We start from the raw sequence: 21,598 nt of genomic DNA on the forward strand, positions 1-21,598 counted from the left end.
CAAATTCATGGAGGACTTGGCTATCAAGAGCTAGTAGTCACAACGGCTGCATAGCCAAGATCAACCCCAGTTGCTGAGGAGCAACAGCAGGAGATTGCTATTGCCCCATAACTTCCTTGTGGGGCTTCCCAGAGGCCTCTAATTAGCAACCGTGGGAAACAGGACGTGAACAATACGCTAAGCTGTTGCATATCTCGTTATTTCCCTTATGAGTGGCCAGTGGGGGCTGGTGGCTCTTATTATGCGGGGGCTGTAGTTCCATGGTTTCAGCCAGAAGCAGTCAGAACTCGAAAGGAGCTATCAAGTTGCTGAGCCCATTTTAAGGATTCGGTTGAGCACCTCAGATCGCTCATTTAGAGTTCTGGCTGTTTCTGACTGAAACCCAAAGCCCCACTGCCATCAGAGTCACCCACCTCCACTGCGTCTGGCCCTTTCGCACCCGCCCTCTCACTAAATCTCCTAACATGGCAGATCATGTCTGATTGGCGGAAGTCGGAACACGTTCGATTCCCTTAATAAAGATGTCGGGAGGCCGCACTTGCCCGCTTCGAACAGGGCGGACCAAACGCTCTCCTGCCCTCCTCGCCAAAAGAGGCGCCGTGCCCTCACTAAAAATGGCGCGCGGAGGCTCAGTGTACATGCGCAAACGACGCCCCTTCTCGCCCTCCACAGGGAGTCCCCTGCCTGCGCACGCGCGGGTCGCCTCGTCCTCCTCCTCCTCCTCCCTGTTGTGTCGCGTCGGCGCCTCAAAGTGACGTCTCCGTTGCATAGCGATGAGGCATTAGCGCTTCCGGGGTGTATGTGGTGGTGGTGGGGGGGGAGTTTCCCTGACGGTTGTTGTCTTGACTCCGCTCGGGCCCGAAGCGATGGGAAGCGGCAGTGGCGGCCGCCCGTGCGGGTCTCGCTGCCGCCACTGCCACCGCCGCCGCCGCTGCAGCAGCGCGGGGAGTTCCGCGCCGCTCTAATGGCGGCCTTCACCAACCCCGCCGCCGCCTCCTCCTCCTCGTCGTCGGTGTCCCAGGGTCGCAGGGCAACGGGGGCCCAGCCGGTGCCGGACGAGTTCACGGCGCCGGCGGAGAAAAGCGGCTTGCTGGAGCGGAGCCGCGCAGGCATCGAGCGCCTCTTCCGCGTGCGCCTGCTCGTCTTGGGACCGCTGAGCAGCGCCGGCGCCTGGGCTTTCCCGGGGCTCGGGCAGCAGCAGCAGCAGCAGCAGCAGCCGCCCCCCGGGCGCAGGATCTGGCTGAGCCTCTTGGGCGAGCGGGAGGAGGTGCGCAGCGCCAAGGTACGCGGGTCGGCGAGGGGACGCCGGGAGGGGACTGCCGCCATGGTCTCCGGAGCCGGCGGCAGCCAGAACAACAAAGAGCCGTGGCCCTCAGGCCCTTTGCGACAGATATATTAGGGGCCCTGGGTGGGTGTGCAATGTATAAGCTTCCGTGGACTTCTACATGAAGTGGGCCATACTCCACAAACGTTAGTGCCAAAATAGTGTTTTGTATTTATAGTCTTTGAGACTATAAATACAAAACACTAGACTCTCTCTTTTTTTTTGGCTGCAACAGGTTGGTTATTTATTTATTTATTTATTTATCATATTTATACCCCGCTCCTCAGCCAAAAAAGGCTCTCGGAGCGGCTTACACTTGGCAAAAAAAGACAGTCCCTGCCCTCAGGCTTACAGTCTAATAAAGACATGACACACAAGGAGAAGGAGTTCAGGAGGGAAGAGGTAAAGAGTTGTTGTTATCATTATTAATTTCATTTCTATACCACCCAATAGCCAAAGCGCTCTGGGTGATTTACAACAATTAATTCATACGATCATAAAATTACAGCACCAAAATATAAAAATACAAAAATTAAAACCATTTAGACAGCTAAAAAACAGGTTCAATAGTGATATTAGCCCTGTTTAGATGGCCAGCATAAATGTCCCGTTTTATTTATTTATTTATTTAAGCATTTTTATCCCACCATTAAGCCAAAAAAGGCTCTCATGGCAGGCGGCTTACAAAAATATTTCTTGACAGTCCCTGCCCCCAGGCTTACAATCTAAAAGACATGACACAAAAGGAAAGGGGATTGGGAGGGAGGAGGAGGGGGGAAAGCAAAGCAAATTCAGGCACTACATTCTTAGTTGCAAAGTTCAGGAGTGACAGTTGGCAGCAGGAGGGAGGGGGCTCTCGGCTGGAGCTGGACCCAGGCACGGTGGAGAGGTGCCTGGCTGCTGCTTCCTCCCTCACTGGTGGCCTCTGCAGAGACAGTTGGTAGCAGGAGGTGCCAGGCGGGTAGCTTATTCCATAGTTGGGGGACTAACACATCTATTCCTCTGGAAATTAATATAATACATGTATGTGTGTAGAGAGAAGGTATTTTTGTACATGAAGTCATAGATGTTTGTGTGTGTATCTATATACAGTATATCTATAGAGAGAGAAAGAGCAAAAGAAGTGTGTGAGGATAGAGAAAGCTTGAGAGAGTGCATGTGTGCAGGGGTTGTCAACTTCTTGCCCTCCAGATGTTGGACTGCAATGCTCATCATCCATCACCATTAGCTGTGCTAGCTAGGCCTGATGGGAGTTGCAGTCCAAAAAACACTTAATTCATTTTGTTTCTTTATTATTATTCTATACCACCCAATAGTCAAAGTTCTCTGGGCGATTCACACTCACATACATCTGCATGCTTGTACACACATACTTAGTATGTGTGTGTGTGTGTGTGTGTGATATAATGATGCATTGCATTATGTATGTCATAGCTTAAGAGTAACAAAACAGCACTTCAAACTAGCGTGTTCTGGATCCTAAAAGCTACCATCAAATACTAAGTGACAATATGCAGACAAAAGGAAATTACAATATACATGTACACTGTACATATGTACACTGTACATATTACATATACCATGTACACTGATGGTGCTATATAAATAAATAATAATAATAATAATAATAATAATATAGATGGGTTTAACAGCACCATGTACATTGATGGTGCTATATAAATAAATAATAATAATAATAACAAACCCACCTCTGTTTGATCCTTCACTTATTTTATATAGTACAAACATACACATAAATATTTAAATGTCTATATGTTCACATGTATATGCAAACACATGTGTACAATAATAGAACATATTGCATAGTGATGTATACTATCACTTGACTTGAATCCTTGGAGATAGGGTTGGCTAGAAAGATTCTTCCTTCTTTCCTTGCTCATATATATACATGCTTTTATTGTGACCATTTTTAAAACTGAACTACATGATTTGCACAGGAAACAATTACTTTCTGAGAAGCTTATTAATATATCAGACTTCAAATTCTGCTAAGTACAGTATGAAAAATAAAATAGTTGGATGCCTGCCCCAGGGATCTATAATGCATTCAGTAGTCTTCACCTTTTTCAGATCCTGGACCCAGCTTTAGCCACAATCTGTAACAAGGAATTCACTTTCAGTTCTTGTTTATAAACACTATGTCAGGCTTCCTACTTCCATCTCCCGTTTTTGTTACAACCTCTCCTTCTGTTTCTCTTTTAAAAACCAAAAGACGGAAAACAATCATCTGGCAGTAGTGCCACCCACCTTTTAGAACTGTTTTTATTAAAACACAACCCTCGTTTTGGTCAGGGTACTCCAGGTTAAGTCAAATAATCTAAAATAAGCATAAAAAGGGGAAAGGAAGCAAGAGGTAAATAAATAACTTGAGGTCATCACCGGGCCAAAACAGATGAGGCACAGAGCAGTGTTTACAGTGAAGCAGGGGGAAATAGAATGCTGTGGGGTAGGTTTGGGGGAAATGCTACTGCCCCAATGCATTGGAGCAGCGGATTTGACTCCAGTTCATCTCAAATTAAAACACCAGGAGATCTCGTTTGTCCCTAATAAAGATTGTTTTAGGACTGCAGGAGGAAAAAGCTCAGGCTCTTTGTGCATCTAGCCCTGTTTTGTCTACATTGACAGACAATGGCACTCCAAGGTCTCAGGCACAGGTTTTCCCATAACTTGCTACCGGATCTCTTTAACTGGAGATGCCAAGAATTGACCCTAGTCCTTTGAAGCAAAAACACATGCTCTACCATTGAGCTATGACTCTAGCATCTGAGTATCAATTGGTTCCACACCTTTTTTCTGTCAAATATCTGCAACTGAAATTATTTTTTATTGATTGCGTCATTTATTATCTTAAGGAAACAGTTCTTGGCTAAGAAGAATCTAATCCGGAGTGAGCAATACACATTTATTAGGGGCTTTCCACACCTGACCTCCCTTTCTTCTTCATGCTGTACCAGGGTCTTTAATAGCATGCTCTACAAATTAAGGTTCAACTGCTGTCTGAAGTCAAGCTAGCTGTGGTGGAACTCACTTTCAGGGGTCATAGGCCGAGCCTTCCCTAAAGGAGTCTTCGAAAATCAATAAAAGATAGTTCTCTTGTGCTAGGCTTTTGAAGAGTTGCAGTTGGTTTCAGCCAGGCCCACGATGGTCTCAGCATATGGTATGTCAATACTAGGGAAACTGTGACAGTCATTATAGGTATTTCCATTCCTGAATATCTGTCCTTTACACAAATATTTGTGTTTTGTGTATAAAGGGAGGAGGAGGAAGAGATTTCTAAAAAATGCAGTGCAATAGGAGCCCAAGTTGGTGCTGGCCTACTAGTACTTAAGGTGACACTTGTATAAAAATGGGCATGTGGGTATAACAGAAGCGCAGAGAAGCTCAACGCTTTGGCACTGCTTTCCTTAAGTTATTTCTTTTTCCACAACTTACTTGGTAGGCCCTGACTCTATCATCAATCTCTAAAAGGATGGGGCCAGAACATATGAGTTGTAAAACCTTGTTGGTTACAAAGTGTGGCTTGTGGAAACCGTGCCAACGTAAGGAGAAAAGTATGTGGAAATGAGGCAGCCGACTTTGCTGCTGTTGCTAGCCTGATAGGTCTAGTTTTTAAAATGAGGGTCTTCGTCACTTCTTTTGCAGAATTGTTTTTATATATTTAGAGATGTGGAGGCCTGGGGAGGAAACGGAAAAAATCGGAAAAAACTCCCCCCCCCCCATTACTGCTTTTGTTTTTGTGAAAAATTGAAAAACATGAACAGGTTTGGATTAAGAAATATTTTCTTTTAGAACGTAAGACAAAATGTGTATTGTTACCTAGCCTTTACTTCCCCCCTTCAAAAATGATTTCTAAAAACTATGTAATAAGAACGCTTTTCTAGAAAGATAGGAGATGTAAAATGTATGGAAATAATGAAGCCATGGGGGAAATGTTTTTTTAATCTTCTCTGTAAGATTCCCAGCATAGTTATTTATTCCTTATTAAAATTATTGATCCAATGTATATTTTAGTGGTGGAAGTTTATGCTCAGTTTCCCAACGTTGAGTAGAGTCACCACTGTGCATTTCTGACAGTAAATGTGCATTCTTGACAGTCTGGGTTTTATTCTATAGAGTTCTGTGTTTCTGATGCTGTAGCAATCATTTAATGTAGTTCTAGTCTATTCAGACAATAATGAACACTTACTAATTGAGTTTGCTTTTAAAGTTTTCAAATATAATGATAATTTTATGAGCAAGTTAGGTTATACATAAAGTAACTTCAAGAATGGAAAGGCTGCTTTATGTTCCTAAAACAGCTCTCCCCAACCTAGTGCCTCCAGATGTTTTGAACTAGTGCCCAGTATTCCTGACTATTGGCCATGCTGCTTGAGGCCGATGGGAGCATAAATCATAGAATCATAGAATAGCAGAGTTGGAAGGGGCCTACAAGGCCATCTAGTCCAACCCCCTGCTCAATGCAGGAATCCACCCTAAAGCATCCCTGACAGATGGTTGTCCAGCTGCCTCTTGAATGCCTCTAGTGTGGGAGAGCCCACCACCTCCCTAGGTAACTGATTCCACCATCGCACTGCTCTAACAGTCAGGAAGTTTTTCCTAATGTCCAGCCGGAATCTGGCTTCCTTTAACTTGAGCCCGTTATTCTGTGTCCTGCACTCTGGGAGGATCGAGAAGAGATCCTGGCCCTCCTCTGTGTGACAACCTTTTAAGTATTTGAAGAGTGCTATCATGTCTCCCCTCAATCTTCTCTTCTCCAGGCTAAACATGCCCAGTTCTTTCAGTCTCTCTTCATAGGGCTTTGTTTCCAGACCCCTGATCATCCTGGTTGCCCTCCTCTGAACACGCTCCAGTTTGTCTGCGTCCAAAATATCTGGAGGGCACCAAGTTGGGGAAGGCAACAAAGAGCACTAAAAAAAGTATTCCTTATTTTCCGTTCTCCCAAAATTTCTGTTTTTCCCCCATGGCCTCAAAATTTCCATAAATGTTACATTTCTAATTTCTGGCATAGCAGATTCTTGCTTGCATCAGATTTTCCCTATATGCAACTGTGCCTGCATGTAGCGGAAATGCCAGCTTGTGTTACTGAGGTAGAACTGTATTTATGGATCCTTCCCCCCCGCCCAATAACGGCATTATAGAGAAGTCACTACTTACTGTAGGGGTGTGGAAAACTTAGCCAGGCAGATGTACTGGTTCTCTTCTATGCAAATCTACTAGTGTTTGAAGGTAACATAATGGCTGAGAGGGCCTAAGACTCCTAGCAATAGAGGAAGTGCATAAAGGGTAGCTTCCACCAGCTTCTTTCCTGCCTACTCTTGCAAACAAACCATTGGTGTTAACTTTGTAACTGAGATTTAACAATGGTCTGTGGTTGGTTTGTGTCTGTGCCTAAACACTTAGGATCCGAAATACAGTAGAAATCGTTCCCTGCACCCAGAGACCTGGAACTGTCGTTTCCAGAACAGCAGCCCCTCCCCACTGAGAAAGCAAGGCCACATGCCTTGATATACCTGCTCTGTATGTAGGTTCTTGCAGGTGAACTGCATGATGGGATTGGAATGATGTATGTCCCTGAATATGCTGTAATGCTGAAACTGCTTCATTGGAAGGAAATGCTTAATTGGAATTTCTAATTTCTTTTGATATAGTATAAGACAAATAGGCTAGCTTGATAAGGAGGACTGACCATCCAGGTCAATCTGACATTGCCAGAAGAGTTATGGGCCATCTGTTGATAAGGTATAATGAAGAAGTTTTCTTTGAATCTGTCATTGTTTTGCTTTGGGACTTTGTCAACTGCTATTTGGTTAAGATACTACTATGTATAAACATACCTGCTTTTCACACTGCCAGAGGAGAAGTTCTTTGTGTGTAGGACTCTCTCCATACAGCTGTATTACGCTTAATCAAACAAAGTTGCCTTACAACCAAAGTGGATTTTTATGCTTGACATCACCATTGCAGTAAGCCACTTGAAACTCATGGAGGGGGACTAAAAATTAGTTTGTGATATAGCATGGTGTATGTGTGGCTGCAGTTCGAAAGAAAAACATTCCTGTTGGGTGCACCTAATGTAGCTCTTTGGACCCAGGCTCTGATGTTGCTGCTGGAATCTTGAACTTCTAATCCTCATGCCTGGCTTATAAATAAAACTATGTTGGTTCTTATGATTTGGAAGTATTCTTGCAGCCTTGGGGAAGCATAGGAACTCCTTTGCCGCCACCAAGTTAAGCATGTTTCAGTGTAAGCTGCTCTAGTGTGACTTAGAACATGGGAAATAGAAAACAGGAAAGGTGATCAACCCACAAAGTAATCACACGGCTAGACCACAAATATGTTTTACACAGGATATATTCATAGTCACATGCAGCTCCTCTCAGGCACTCTATCATGACACGCTCTTTGATTTACTGCATAGTGCACGTATTTCCGAGAGGCTCATGCAGTTTTTGCAAATCTGGCAAGTTTGAGTTCAGAACCAAAATCAGATTATTCTCGATCAGCAAAAGAGCTGACTAGGCCATGATGAAAGGGCTCTTTTACACATTAGGAAGAGACAAAGCCAGGTGTGCCACCGAGTGTTCACTGAATGCAGAGCTGCAGCCAATAATAGCTCCTTAATGAGGGTACCTAAAGTGCAAAGTTGCAAGCATGTGTTTATCATTCTTGCACTTTATATTGTTATGTGCATCTAAAAAATGTCACATCTGAAAAGGAGTCAGTCTCCATACAGTCAGTGGGTGTTCTGCTCAGGCATAGATTGCTCCATGGTAATGCAAAAAATCCCCAATATAACTCGACCCCACCTGCCTTCTTTCAGCCCGTCAGGGTTCCTTCTATGGCTCCCTTAAGGATCTGTTGCCTCTTTAAAAGTCCTACTTTCTTTCTTTTAACCTCCCCCTTCCCAGTAACATAGGGTTTAGGCTGTTGACCTCAGGTGAGTGATACTCCAGACACTTTAGGTTTAAACACAAGAGTTTACTAATAAAGTAAAACAACCAACTTCCAATTAAAGGTATTTAGTCCATAGAGCTGAGTGATACAAAAGGCATTAAAAGAAAATAAAAGTTGCAAAAGTACAAGTTCTTTTACCCTAAGCTGCACCTAGACTTCTTCAAGCTGTTTCTTTCTGCTCCTTCCTTATGTTCCAGTTTTCCCTGGCTCTGGTTTGACTCTCACTCTTTTATATCCTCCAAAACAAAAAGTAATGTTCCTACTTTTGAAAAAATGAAACTTAACTGGAGAAATGAAACTACTCCTCTCAGGAATAGCCTCTCCCAACAGAAAAACCCCAGGCCTCTAAGCTTTGCCTCAGTAGGCCTCAAACCACAGCCCCCAAGGGAGCTTATAACACAGAATAATTAAAATATGAAATCCTCATCAGCAGTATTTAAAATATAAAATCTAGTATTAAAAACGCTAACAGTAGAAGTGGCAATCAAAGCAATAGTCATCAAATGTATAAGCTATTTATTTATGGTATTTATATGCCACCCGAAATGATACAAGGTCTCTGGGCAGCTTATGGGAAGAGTTAAACAAAAATTAAATTCAAAAATAAGACCACATAAAACTACAACAGCAAGGACTTTGTAAAACTGCCAGCAGCACATGAAATCATATCCACAAAAGCTCAAGCAGCACCAAGAATTGGACAGATTTTTAAACACCCTCCCACAAAATATCAGATCTATTAGATTTTAAGGATGAATAAACTCGGGAAATAAAAGGCCTTACCTGGCCCCCAAAGGAGCACAACATAGGCTTCAAGCAAGCCAGTGGGGGTGGGGGTTACCTCCATATCTGGGGTAAAAGGCCCTCTCATAAGTTTGCTTTGTTTGAATCAGTTTTACCCCATTCTACAGCTAACAAGGCTCCCAGAGCGGCATGCAGAAGATAAGAAAAATAACATATCAAAACTGTAAAAGGAGCATGTGATCGTTAAAAAGCCTGCTTAAAGTGTTGACAGTTTGCCTCAGTGGCTGATCCGTCTTCCTCTCTTGCTTGCGGTTGTTTGTAAAGGTCTCTGTGAAAGGAGGAGGGACCCTTCGTGCATCATCAGCAGGTGGAGAAGCAGATGATGGCTGTTCACCTTGCTGGCCATTGTTTCTCTTGTTAGGGTAACAAAAGTTGGCACAATCTCTTATTTCTGGGGAGAGTAGTCTGTAAATGGGGTGCTACCAAAAAAGAAAGGAAAATAGTCCCTTCCAATCAACACCTGCCAAATAACTGAAGACTCAGGTGTCCAGAACACTTGAACATTTTTAAAATACTGGCACGTTCATGCAGAAGAAGACTGTCCTTCAGATAATTTAGCCAGCTAAGACTTCCTAGGTCAATGGCATTCATTTGAGTAGTGCCCAGAAATGAATCGGGAGACAGCAAGCGGTCTTTTAATATCTACATATAGTGGCCAGTTTTGCAGATGCTGGTTCACAACATTGCCACTGTGTTCTGGATCATTTGAAGTTTCTGAACAGTCTTTGAAGACAGTTTCACCTGTAATGCATTGCAGTCATTTGGCCTCACAGCAACACTTATTCCTCAGTAGAAATGGCATTCAGCTTTTCCCGTTTGGATGTAGGAATAGAGGCACAAGTACAGCTAACATGTAGGAACATGTCACCTTTAGACTTTTATTTTACTATCAAGCAATTGCCCAACCGTGACTTTTACTAGGAGAACTTCCATGTTATTTTTCGGGGTATAACCAAGATGTTGCAATTGGAATTGCTTCAGTTTTTCATGAGAAAAAAGCAACTTGTCTGGAGCTTTGAAAATTGTGGTGGGGATGTTGGTGTGGTGTGGTGGCTAGCGTGTAGGACTGGAAATCAGGAGATCTGGGTTCTAGTCCCTACTCAGCCATGGAAGCTCACTCCACTTCACAAGGTGGTTGTTGGGAGGACAAAAGGGAGATGAGGAGGCCCATGTACTTGGGTTCTTTAAGGAGGAAAAAAGGTGGGATATATAATAAATAAGAAGCATAACTCTCTTTCAAGCCAGTTGGAGTAGAATAGAATTACCTTTAGTTTCCATGTTTTGGGAGATACGTGGCTATACTTCATAGAATCATAGAATAGCAGAGTTGGAAGGGGCCTACAAGGCCATCGAGTCCAACCCCCTGCTCAATGCAGGAGTATCGTGTATCTTCTGTGTATCTTGTTTCTGGAATCCAACATGCATTCCGTAATCTGAAATACCATCAACTATATTGAAATGACAGAAAGTGGACATCTTGTTCTTAAGGCCAAACTTTTGATAGCTGAAGCCAACTTTTTTATGAATGGAAATTGATGACACCCTTCAGCATTATCCCTAGAATGCTTCACCATTAGGTTGTAAAAGAGTAAGAATGATACCTCCTCAGAGAACACCCCAGTGGTTGGCATGGGTCAGTATTTGATATGTGCGTCCTGACTGGAAGTATGTCCAAAGCTGGCTTCCTTTCAAGGCAGGTAATTCCTCATAGTTTGGGAATTGCTGTCTTAAGGCATTGATACAGTTATAAGGTTGCCATCTCAAAAATGCTTCTTTTGGCGTAAGATCTATCTGATTTCTGGCTTTCTGAAAAGTAGTTGGAGTGTGGAGTGACAAGCTTAGCCAAGATATGTAGCAAAAGCCTGGCATAACCAGTTAATTGTAGATAAAATACAAGTAAGAGGTAATCTGACCTGAGAAAAGGATTAGCCAGTTTGGGCAAACTTATTTTGCTGCTTGGCTGCTTCATTCCAAATAAAGGTGTTGTAAGGCTAAGCTGTAGTAAAGGTTTTTAATGGCTTCCCAGTTCCACATTGCCCAGGTACCAAAAAATGATGTGATTGCTTCTGACCTGCTGAGTCGGATTTGTGTTTCTGGATCACCGCCTGTCCGGTCACAAAAGCAGATGGTGATACACCATGTGCGTGTGCACTACTGTGCGAAGAAACAAGGTAAAGAAAACCTCTACTGATTGTACACAAGCCCTTGGGCTCACTTAACTCTCTTTAGATCCTCCTCATTATGCCATTCCTCACTGATTACATTATTACTTTCATGGGACTAGAATCAGGGTGTAAGTCTTACTGAAGAGTCTCTTTTTGAATAGCCTGTGTGGCTTGCAGGTACATTCTCAATCTACCATACTGCCCTATATGTGAAGGGAGAGTTCTGTAGTACTTGAAAGTCTGCATTCCTTCATCCTCCAAGAGTTGGCACAATAAAAGATGTATCTGCATATTGCCTGGTGCCAGTGTAGCATCTACAGTAGGCGTCAACTAATGGAATTCCTGGGCCAAATTTGGCCTGACCCCATGACTGTTACCTAGATATAACCTGAGGTGAGGAGGAATGCCATCTGTGGTGACATGCCATCGGGCTGCTTTAGGAGTTGGAAGGAGAAGTGTGTTTGCCTAGATGTTTCTCCCTGACATTAGCTTTCTGAATGTAGGGAATTCTATTGCAGGGCTGAGCGGAAAGTAGATCTCCAGTGTTTTGTACTTCAACTCCCACCATTCTGACCATTGGCCAAGCTGGCAGGGGCTTCTGGGAGTTGGCATCCAAGACATCTGAGATCTGCCTTCTACCCACCCCTGTGGTGTTGAGTAGTGTGTCTGCGGCTGAAGACTGGATGTAGGGAGACAGTTCAGTTCCTGAATGGAAATGCCCTTGGTAAAGCGTCTTGCTCATTTTACAGTAAGTTGGTTGTTCCAAAGCAAATAAAAGGGGAAAGGCTTTCCTCTTCTCATTAGCTTTTCTTTCCTTATCTTGAAAAGGAAAGCAGACAACCGCTGAGTTTTGTTGTGGGTCATTGGTTTTCCAGATGTTCTTAGGAACCCCTATAACCTTATCTGGGATTTCTAAAATGAGCTGTTCATAGCTTCATGTTCTATAACATTTTGTTGTTGTTGATGATGATTTTGGAGTCAGTGATGTGTAGTGGAGAATGTGTTGGGCTTAGAGAAGCTTGGGTTCAAATCTTGGCTCCTTCAGAACGCTCATTGGTGATCCAGGTCGATGAGGTTCTGTCTCTCTCTCTGACCTTTCTCACAGGGTTGTTGTTGTGAGGATAAAACAGAAGGTTTGATTGACCATACAGGCTGCCTCTGAGCAAATTGGCAGAAGGATAGGATAAAAATGGACTTTATTCTGTCTGTGATCCCCTCCGTTGCTTTGAATATTTTGTTTCCTGCACAAGTACCATAAACATAGTAATAACTGTAAATAACATAGATCTGTGACATTATGCAAGCTATCCTGTAGACAGTTTGTCTGCCATTTTCAAGCTTCCTATGCAGTGTGCAAAATTAGAGAATTCTGGGAGGGTTCAAGGCCTGGCAGATGCACGATGTGTGCAGGATGGATAAAAATCAATGATTTTTTTTTAATATTTTTTTTTAAAAAAAATTACATTGAATTGTTTTGATATTTTTAAAAGCTTCATAAATAAAATACCAAATTTCTCTAACTTACAAAATAACATAGTTATAATTAAATCTCATCATAAATACTCTAAACCTACAGTTAACAGTCTCATAAAAATGAAGTTTCAACCAATCAAAGATGGGCATTAATTTCAGTTTTTCATCTCATGAAAACGGCTCTGCCCAACCTCTAACTACCAGCTCTTGCATCTTGAAAGTTCTGGGCTTTCAGTATCTCTGACTAAAGTCACATGTGCAATGATATGGACTAGTTGGGATTGTTGTTCTGTGCTTATGGTGGGATGGAGTTGGGCCAAGCAAGGCAAAGGATTTAAGACCGAAAGACAAGATAGCAGGTGGATAAAAAAAAAAAATCAATGCTTTTTAAAAATCCAAAATTGTTAATTGTTAATTTTTAAAAAACAAACAAAACAAAGGCGCACTACACAGACCAGTAACTATCAAACATTGTTTAATGGTTAGATCATTCAAGGGTATTCCATTTTTGTTTGTTGTTTTGATTTTGTGAGGACAATGCTAGACCAAGACAGTGAAGCAGAAAGGAGCAATCCTGGAAAGGAAAAAGAGAAACTTTGTCCAGTATGCATCTTTCTGCATTCTAAACTGAGGTTGCAGTCTTGTACCCACTTACCTGGGAGTAAGCCTCACCGAACTCAATGGTACTTAATTCTGAGGAGATTGTATAGGAGTGTGCTGTTAAGCTCAAATTGACGTTGGTGCTGAGCATAAGAAAGATCCTAAATGAGAATATTTTAAAGAAATTCCCTCTGTAGGTAAAAAGTAAAGCATGCAAAATATATACAGTAAGACAAAGAAATGCAAATCATGCTTGTAAGAATGTAAAAAAAGTGTATGTAGTCGTAAAATAAATAGATTTTTTAAAATTTTTAGTGGGCAGATTTTCCGTATTGTTCAAGAAATATATGGAAGTTTCAGTAGGAAACTTCAGTGATTTAAATCGACTAATATTCAGCTCAATCCACCCTGTGGGACAGGGAAACTGTTGCTACAGACGATGCACTATATGTTATCATTATTTCCCAATGGTGGTATGCTTGCACTGATGGGCCTTCCATGTAGGGTGTTGCCACGCTATAGTAACTGTATGAAAATCCTGCATTCCCATTTCAGGAAATAGAGACTCTGGACTGATTTAAAAATAGACTCCCCAAAACTACGTGATGTCACGGCTTCCCTGCTGCTATTGCATTTGGCATACTCAGCTGGTATAGTATAGCTTTGGCTAAGGAGAAAGTGGTGGTATGTCCCCACTTAAGGTAGCTCAGAAACCCCGTAGGCATTGTTATACCATCTGTCTATATGGCTGCTTACATTGGCAGGGCTGGTGCAACATGGAACTGTGTCAGAATGCTAAACAGTGATGACGTGTCGTAGCTGAGACCAGAACTGTTAAACTGTTAACTGTTAAACACAAACAAATATTAAAAGGCGTCCCTAATATAACCTTTTTAAGGGGGATGTATTGGGAACTATGATTTGTCAGGGACATATACCAGAGAATTGCTGTCCAAGCCAAAAATAGTAGTTGCCAGCCCTTCTCCTTTCTGGGCAAGCCCTCCTCCCACCAGTGTTTAACAAGGTTAAGGTGATGGAGAGAATGGTTGGTTGGGCCCTGCAGCTTGAAGGCACCTTGAGACCCTTTCAGCAGCAGCGTCTAAAGCTCCTCTTGCCTTAACCACTTCAGAGTTGGCAAGATCAGCATGGAGGTGGTTGCTGCTTTGGTCCAGCATGGTCCACGCTCTCCAGGTGCCTTGGCCATGCTGGGCAGGTGACATATATCACTGTGCAGCTGCCAGAACAATCTCTACCTACCTCTACAGCTTCAAAGCTGGGAGGAAGGCTGTCCACTCGTCATGCTCCGTAGAGTGTGGCAAGCAGAGTTGTTGAAATCTGTTGGTACATACTGTTGATTGGAACAAATTGGTGATATTACATAATTTCTCTCTCTATAAGGACCTTCCATCATCAAATCCCTTTCACTGTTCTCAGGCGCAGTACGTCTCAAAGAAGTGTGGATGGAGTTTCAGCCAGCTTGGCTTCATGCACCTTCAACTGAGAATTCCAAGTTCTTCTTTCTCTTGTTAACCCTCTTGTTTTCTTTAGCCATTTGTAAGCTGGCGGGAATGTTTCCCTAGTGGGAATATGTATTTTGATTTGCATCACTGAACATAACTTGTGTAAGCCACTAATACTAAGCCAGCTGAGTTATTTCAGGAAATCCTGTTTTGGTAGAACTATACATCTTTAAGAGACAGTTCATTGTATCCCAGGACATCACAGTGGGTAACAGCCATGTTTCGGAAGGATGGTAGGTCCCTGTCTATGAATGGCATTCTTAATCAAAGGCCATGTTGGTATGAACAGTTATTTCTGTTGTTAAAACATACCATTAAAAAGCACTCTTTTTAACCTATTGTATATAACAGGACTTCAAGTGAGAAAGGAAAGAGTAGGCACTACCCAAGAAAGAGGAGCATCTCCCCTAAACCATTTCTCTGTGGGAACGTTACGAGGTTGAGAGCCTCTTCTCTCCAGCCCAGGTTGCACAACTAGCTTCATTGACAGTAGGGTGATGACACAGTATGACATACTCTCCTTCCTGAAATTAGGTGAGGAGTAAGACACAGTGTCTTCAGTGAACCTTGTGCTGTTTGTCTTCATGTGTATGCAATCCATTTTTGTTCCATTGTGGTACAAATAAATCATTGTAGTACTGCATTTCTTGGTACTCTTGGAGTATCAGAGCATAAACCTCAGAGTCAGGGCTGGAAGAATCTTCCTTGTTCTTAGGGTACAGCAGTAGCTCTTTGCAGAGCAAAAAGGAGAGAGAGAGAGAGAGAGAGAGAGAGAGAAGCAACTTCAAAGTGCCAGTATCGGGTTTTCTACTCACCAGACCCTGGCTGGCTCATCGTGTAATGCTGTTTCTTCTTAAATCTGTGATAGAATTTCATACTTGCAATTGTCATCTCTGCTGTGAAATGTTTTGCTTTACTAAGCTTTCTATTTGTACACCTTCGGGGTAAAGCCCCATTTAAGTGTTGTCAATGTGGCCTGTGGCATCCTCGCCACAATCCACAAAACCGTGGAAGCCACTTTCAGGGCTAGGAAGCTGATGCCCTTAATAGGCACAAAGGGGTGGAGGCTTGCACAGGGCATCTGACGCATGCCACTGCAAGGTGTTATGTATGTACAGGCTAAGGTTAGAACCGGTGAAAATTCCCCAGGGGGTTGTAATTGAACTTGGAAGGAGCACATCCTTTGAGTTCAGTCCTCCTACTTGTCTCCCCTCTCTCGCAAAATCCTTTATGCAGCCAAAGGATAAAGTCCCCCTCAACCCCCTCCCACCAAAAAAAGATCTGGGCAGGTGAATTGAATTTTCAGGAGTTTTGCCCTATTAGCTTCCAGTTCTCAAGCTGGAAAAGAAGTAAGCAGTAGGGCCACTCACTTCGCCTCGGCCACTTGAGCTTCCATCCTTGGTTGGCTAGGGCTTACATCTTCTACCCTGCTCTCTGCTGCCAGGGATATTCCCTAACAGCATGAGAACAATGCATATGTGCAGACCTTAGCCTCTGGCATTTGCAGAGAAAGTAGGAAAGTGATAATCTTGCCTGCATTTTACAGCTTCCTTCCAATTTTAGTGCCCACTTGAGGTGGAATGGATGTTTTGGTGGAATTGGTTGTTTTTCTGCACAAAGCTCAGCATATTGGTACGATTGGGCCCTCTCCATCTGTTTGATACCCCTGCCTTTAATTAAACTGCTTAAACCAATGGGATTCTGTTTAGCTTGTATGATTTAATTGGTTAGGAACAAGGCTCCCTTGGTGTGTTGATGTTAACATTAGATAACTAACCTCTAACCTTTTAGACTCTGCTTTCAGTTTCTGAACATCTCTGTCTTTCTTCTCTCTCTTACTTCTCTTTAAAACTTAATAAGAAAAGGAAATGGTGATAGTACTGCATATATGACCCAGTAATAGCTGGTGATGACCACCAGTGATAGACCAGTATACAGATGACCTTCAAATCTTCTTGATTCTGCGGTCATATTGACGGGTTTGCCTTCAGCATTGTACTTCTGATAGGGTGGAGAAAGTAAGTAAGTAAAGAAAGTTTATTTGTGTAGCCGAAGCCATTACAAACATATATATAATCAAATAAAACAGAATAATCAAATATATTACGCCAGGTTAAGACTTTCCTCTTTGCCCAGGCATATGGTGGCACATCCTAATTACCCACATGTTTAGTTTTTAATCGGTTTTTAATGCTTTATGTGTGTATGTTCTGTGTTTTAGAGTTTTAAATTTTGTATACTTGTTTTTACCTCAATTTTAGAATTTCTGTAAACTTCCCAGAGAGCCCTGGCTATGGGAGCGGTATATAAGTTTAATAAATAAATAAATAAAATTACAAATACATAAGATTACATTACAAAACTAAAATCGTCCAAAAGCATCGTTCAGTAGACTCTATTCAGTTGCAACTTAAAACCTGATCATCATTAGAAAACTTCCTCCTTAAAATCGATACTTTAAAAGCAAAACAGGCTACTTTTTCAGAAATGGATGGAGTGGTATCCCCCAATAAAAATTTAATCAAGTAAGAATGAGACCTATTAGGTATAAGACCTAGGTCTTTAAACAAAGCTATTCTTCCATCTTCATAAATTGGGCAGACAAGCAGGTAGTGAGTTAAATCTTCAACTATATTAGATCCACATGGGCAAACTCTTTCCTCCAAGGGGATCCGTTGGTAGCGTCCCTGAATCACTGCTGAGTTCATTGACTGGCACCGAAGAGCTGTAAATGCATATCTCCACTTAGAATTAGTTATACTATTTAAATATTGAGGGTAAGGCGTATGAATAGGCAATTTAGCATACCAGGGGGCAAGTTTTGACAAGCAGGCAGAAGTGCGATCAGCTTGGAAATCATATTTTAGGATATGAGACTTCAAGTAATGTGCTGCTCTCTCAAAACTTAGAGCACCTAAAGAATCCAGTGAAAGACCATACAAATCAATAAGTAGGTTGTGTTGTGTCTGGATATCTCAGGTGTCAAGTGCCTTTTGTCCTAATTTTTCTTTTCTTGTTTGTAGGAATATATTAAAGGACTTTGTGAACCTGAACTGGAAGACAGGGAGTATTATCCCAAAGACATGCACTGTATTTTTGTAGGAGCCCAGAATCTCTTCTTGAACTGCCTTATTCAGGCGACTTCTGCCGATATTACCGTCGTGGAGATTGGGACGCTCAATATTAAGGGTGGCGCTGAGCCTGTCGTCATGGCCAGAAGCCACGTTCAGCAATTTGTGAGTCTCTTCAAAAATAACACAAGTCTGTTGAATGGCAGAGAGCCGGAAGTGAAGAAGTGGTTTAAACAGCTTGTTGAAGCCCATGCAGATAAATACACAATGGACTTGCTAATTTTACCAAGCTCGCTGAAGAGAGAGCTACTCAACCTTGCACAGAAGGAGAGCTACAGAACAGAAGGTAAAATCATAGATCTTGCCAGTTCTGATGGGATGCCGGAGCTTTTCCCAAATGAAACACAGAAACGATCTGTGATAAACAATGATGGCACAACAGGTTTGGAGGAAGCAAGAAACAATGCAGGTACCCCTGTCACTGAGTTAGCAAAGCAAATGGACACCGTCTTCCCCGATACTCCAGACAGGCATTTCTTCCCTATAAACGGTCTGAGTTCGCTGGAGACATCTGCATGCAAAGAGAGGCAGTCATGTAAAAGGAGGTCATCGGATGCTGAGGAAAGGCTTCCGAAGAAGCAGTTTTCTTTAGAAAGCAATCAGGAGAGCAAACAGACTGCATGCAATGTTCCTGGTGATGTCGTGTTTATCGATCTGGTCAACGATACAAGCATCGAGTCAGACAGTCCGGGCCTGTGCACTAAAGAAGGTGATGAGATAAGTGAGGAAATGGAATACAAGATCTTGGTGAACTTTTTCAAAAGCATGGGCTACTCACAACAAATTGTAGAGAAGGTGATTGGAGACCATGGGCCATTGGCTGAGCCACTATTTCTTCTGGAAGAAATTGAGAAAGTGAGCAAGAATGGCCACAAAGAGAAAGATGAGGTTGCCGTCATATCACAGAATATTGGAACATGGATAGAGAAAGACAATTCTAGTAGCAAAGGCCACAAAGACCCGGGTCACAAACCAGTGCTGCCCAAAAATGCAAAGCAAAATCTGGTCTCTATTCCCCAAGCACAGCGCAAAGTTGAAGGCAAGTCGCATGTGTCAAACCATGAAAACCAAACTGCTCCTCCAGATAGCAAAACCCCACAGTACAAAGGCTGCAGTAAAGTACGCTCACCTTATTGTTTTGAACAGCCTCGCGTTTCCCAAGCGAGTGATGTTGAAAGTGACGGTTACATGGATGCATGTAACGCACAGAAGGTAACAAAAGATGGGAAGCGTAAAGATCCCAGCTTGGTGGCAAGGGGGGGCTCGGAGAATCCACGCCAACCGGTTCAGAAAGAAACTGTGGTTCTTCAAGCGTGTGCCGAGCAGTCCTCCACGAAGCACGATCAACAGGGGCGTTGTAACCTTTTGCAGCTTGGAGGCAGACAGCCCCCTTCCCAAAAACCAAACCAGCTCCCAGACTCTGCGCGTCCTCCACTGTTAACCGCTCCTTATCCAGAAAGGAGAATGGGGGGCTCATACAGTCGTCACGCCGACCCTTCAGTCACTGGGGTTCAGAGGTTTCTAGACTCTTTGAAAACTCCATACAAGCTGGAATTGAAAAATGAGCCAGGGCGAGCCCACTTAAAGTACATAGTAATAGATGGCAGCAACGTCGCAATTTCGTGAGTATGGCCAATGATTAGTATTTCTACAGCGTTTCAGAGTGAAACGGCTGGGGGAGGGGAGGGAAATTACTAAATGCGTGTGCACAGAGAGCCGGTACCGAGGGTGTGAGGAGGCGGATTTGCCAGGACTCGTGCAGCTTTTCTTGATGAGAGAAACTTAGATGAGTCTCTGTATTGTCATTCACTTTGAGACAATGGCTCTTTCTGAACATTCTACGGCGATGAGTAATATCCAAAAATCACAGATGAAAACGAGAAAGTCTGCACGCCTGTCCCTAAAAGGGCGGTTCCCACTCAAAAACCCCGTGCAGCTCCCCTGCAGCTCACGTGTACAAGAAACTTAAAGCCCCCTCAGTATGTGTATGCATCAGGGGCATGGAATATCCCATTTAGTTTCCGGGCAAGCTTGCTTTGTGTCCGCCTCAAGAAATGCATTATAACCAGGGTGGATAAAAATCAATGATTTTTTTAAAAAAATTAAATCGGATTTTTTTATTTAAATCGGATTTTTTTTAATAAATAATTATTATTATTATTTCTTACCCGCCTCTCCTTTTGGATTGAGGCGGGGAACAATATTAGTACAGGAATCAACAAATCTTAAAGAACTCTTTACATTGTCTGGGTAGGCCTGCCGGAAAAGGCTATTCTTCAAAGCTGCCTTAAAATCACATAGAGAGTTAATTTTACGAATCTAGTCCGGCAGGCCGTTCCACAATCCAGGGGCATGAGGCTGTATATTCATGCAATGTTTAAATTTTTGGGTAAATGAATTCCATTAATCCATTCACAATGGCATGCTCTTCCAGAGGTTTCTGTAAGATTATTGGGCAATTTTTCTATCTAGAAGATATTATCACAGATGCTTGGTTTTACAGTTCTCAAAACTGAACTTGTGTCTGCAGAGATCACAATCCCATTGTTCCTTTGCAAATCTATGTACACAGAATCATCCCCTTACCTCTTAAGTACTAAGTTTCAACAAATTCAATGAATAGAGTGCACTTTTTGGGGGGGGGAGTCACATGATTAAATCGAGTCTTTCTGAGTAGTGATTTAAATTGTGATTTAAATCGTAATATATATCAAATTGATTTAAATCAAATCCACCCTGATTATAACTATTAGTGCTGTTAGACCTCATTCTGTTCTTGCATGTTTTCTGCTCATATTACACACACTGCCATTTCTTGCCCTTTTTGAACTTGCCTCTTCAGTAGAGTATCCTTAAACCTGGATGAGCGAAACACAGGTTCAAATTCCTCCTTAATATTTATATAGTATTTTAGAGTGCTTTATATATGTTATCTCGGTAATCATTACACCAACCCTGTAAAGTAGGCCAGTAATTTATTAGCCTCAGCAACCCTAACTACAATGTAAAAGTGAATGAGGAAAGAGCATAATTTGCCAAGGCAGCCTAAGAACGTTATTGCTGAGGCATATTTTGCACTGGTGACTTCTAAGCAAACGGCTTATCCTCTTCGCTGTTGTGCTTCATCAGCTCTACCATATCTGTGATACCTGTTCATATTTACAAAACTCTGAGTGACCAGCGGCAAGTCACTATTTCTCAACCTACCTCACTCCCAAGTTCCTTGTAGGAAGAGTGGGATTTAGTTGTAGGATAAATAAAATTGCAGGCTTGTTTATCCTATGCAAAAAGCAGAAAGGGGCAGGATTACCAGCAGAATTTTAGGCTTGGAGCGTCAGGGTTTTTTGAAAGAGGTGGGGTCCATGAAAAGGGTAGCTTGAGTCGACCCCATAGAACTCAATAAGGCTGTGTGTGCAAACAGAAAACTCTTGGTTCCTCTGACCTTTCTGGTTTCCCGATACAGAACGAGAATAACCGTTTCAGGGGTGGTGGACCCTCTCCTGATAAATGCCCGGTTCCTCTCTGCAGTCAGCCCAGCTGGTCCTGGACCTTAAAGATCAAAACCCCAACCTAAACACTCTCCAAAGACAATATAGGATCTGC

At 42.6% G+C, this 21,598-nt stretch overlaps 1 protein-coding gene across 2 annotated transcripts in view; it reads left to right on the top strand.

The window, feature by feature from the left end:
• Positions 1-783: 783 nt before the first annotated feature.
• Positions 784-21,598, top strand: part of N4BP1 (NEDD4 binding protein 1) — a 35,031-nt gene continuing 14,216 nt past the window's right edge. For both annotated transcript variants that reach the window (XM_063141071.1, XM_063141072.1), the window contains exons 1-2: positions 784-1,282; positions 17,888-19,617. In XM_063141071.1, the coding sequence (XP_062997141.1) occupies positions 800-1,282; positions 17,888-19,617 (2,213 nt within the window). In that variant the 5' untranslated portion in view covers positions 784-799. The remainder of the gene's footprint in view (positions 1,283-17,887; positions 19,618-21,598) is intronic.

The sequence above is a fragment of the Elgaria multicarinata genome, chromosome 14, assembly GCF_023053635.1.
Source record: "Elgaria multicarinata webbii isolate HBS135686 ecotype San Diego chromosome 14, rElgMul1.1.pri, whole genome shotgun sequence".
Classification (NCBI taxonomy): Eukaryota; Metazoa; Chordata; class Lepidosauria; order Squamata; family Anguidae; genus Elgaria; species Elgaria multicarinata.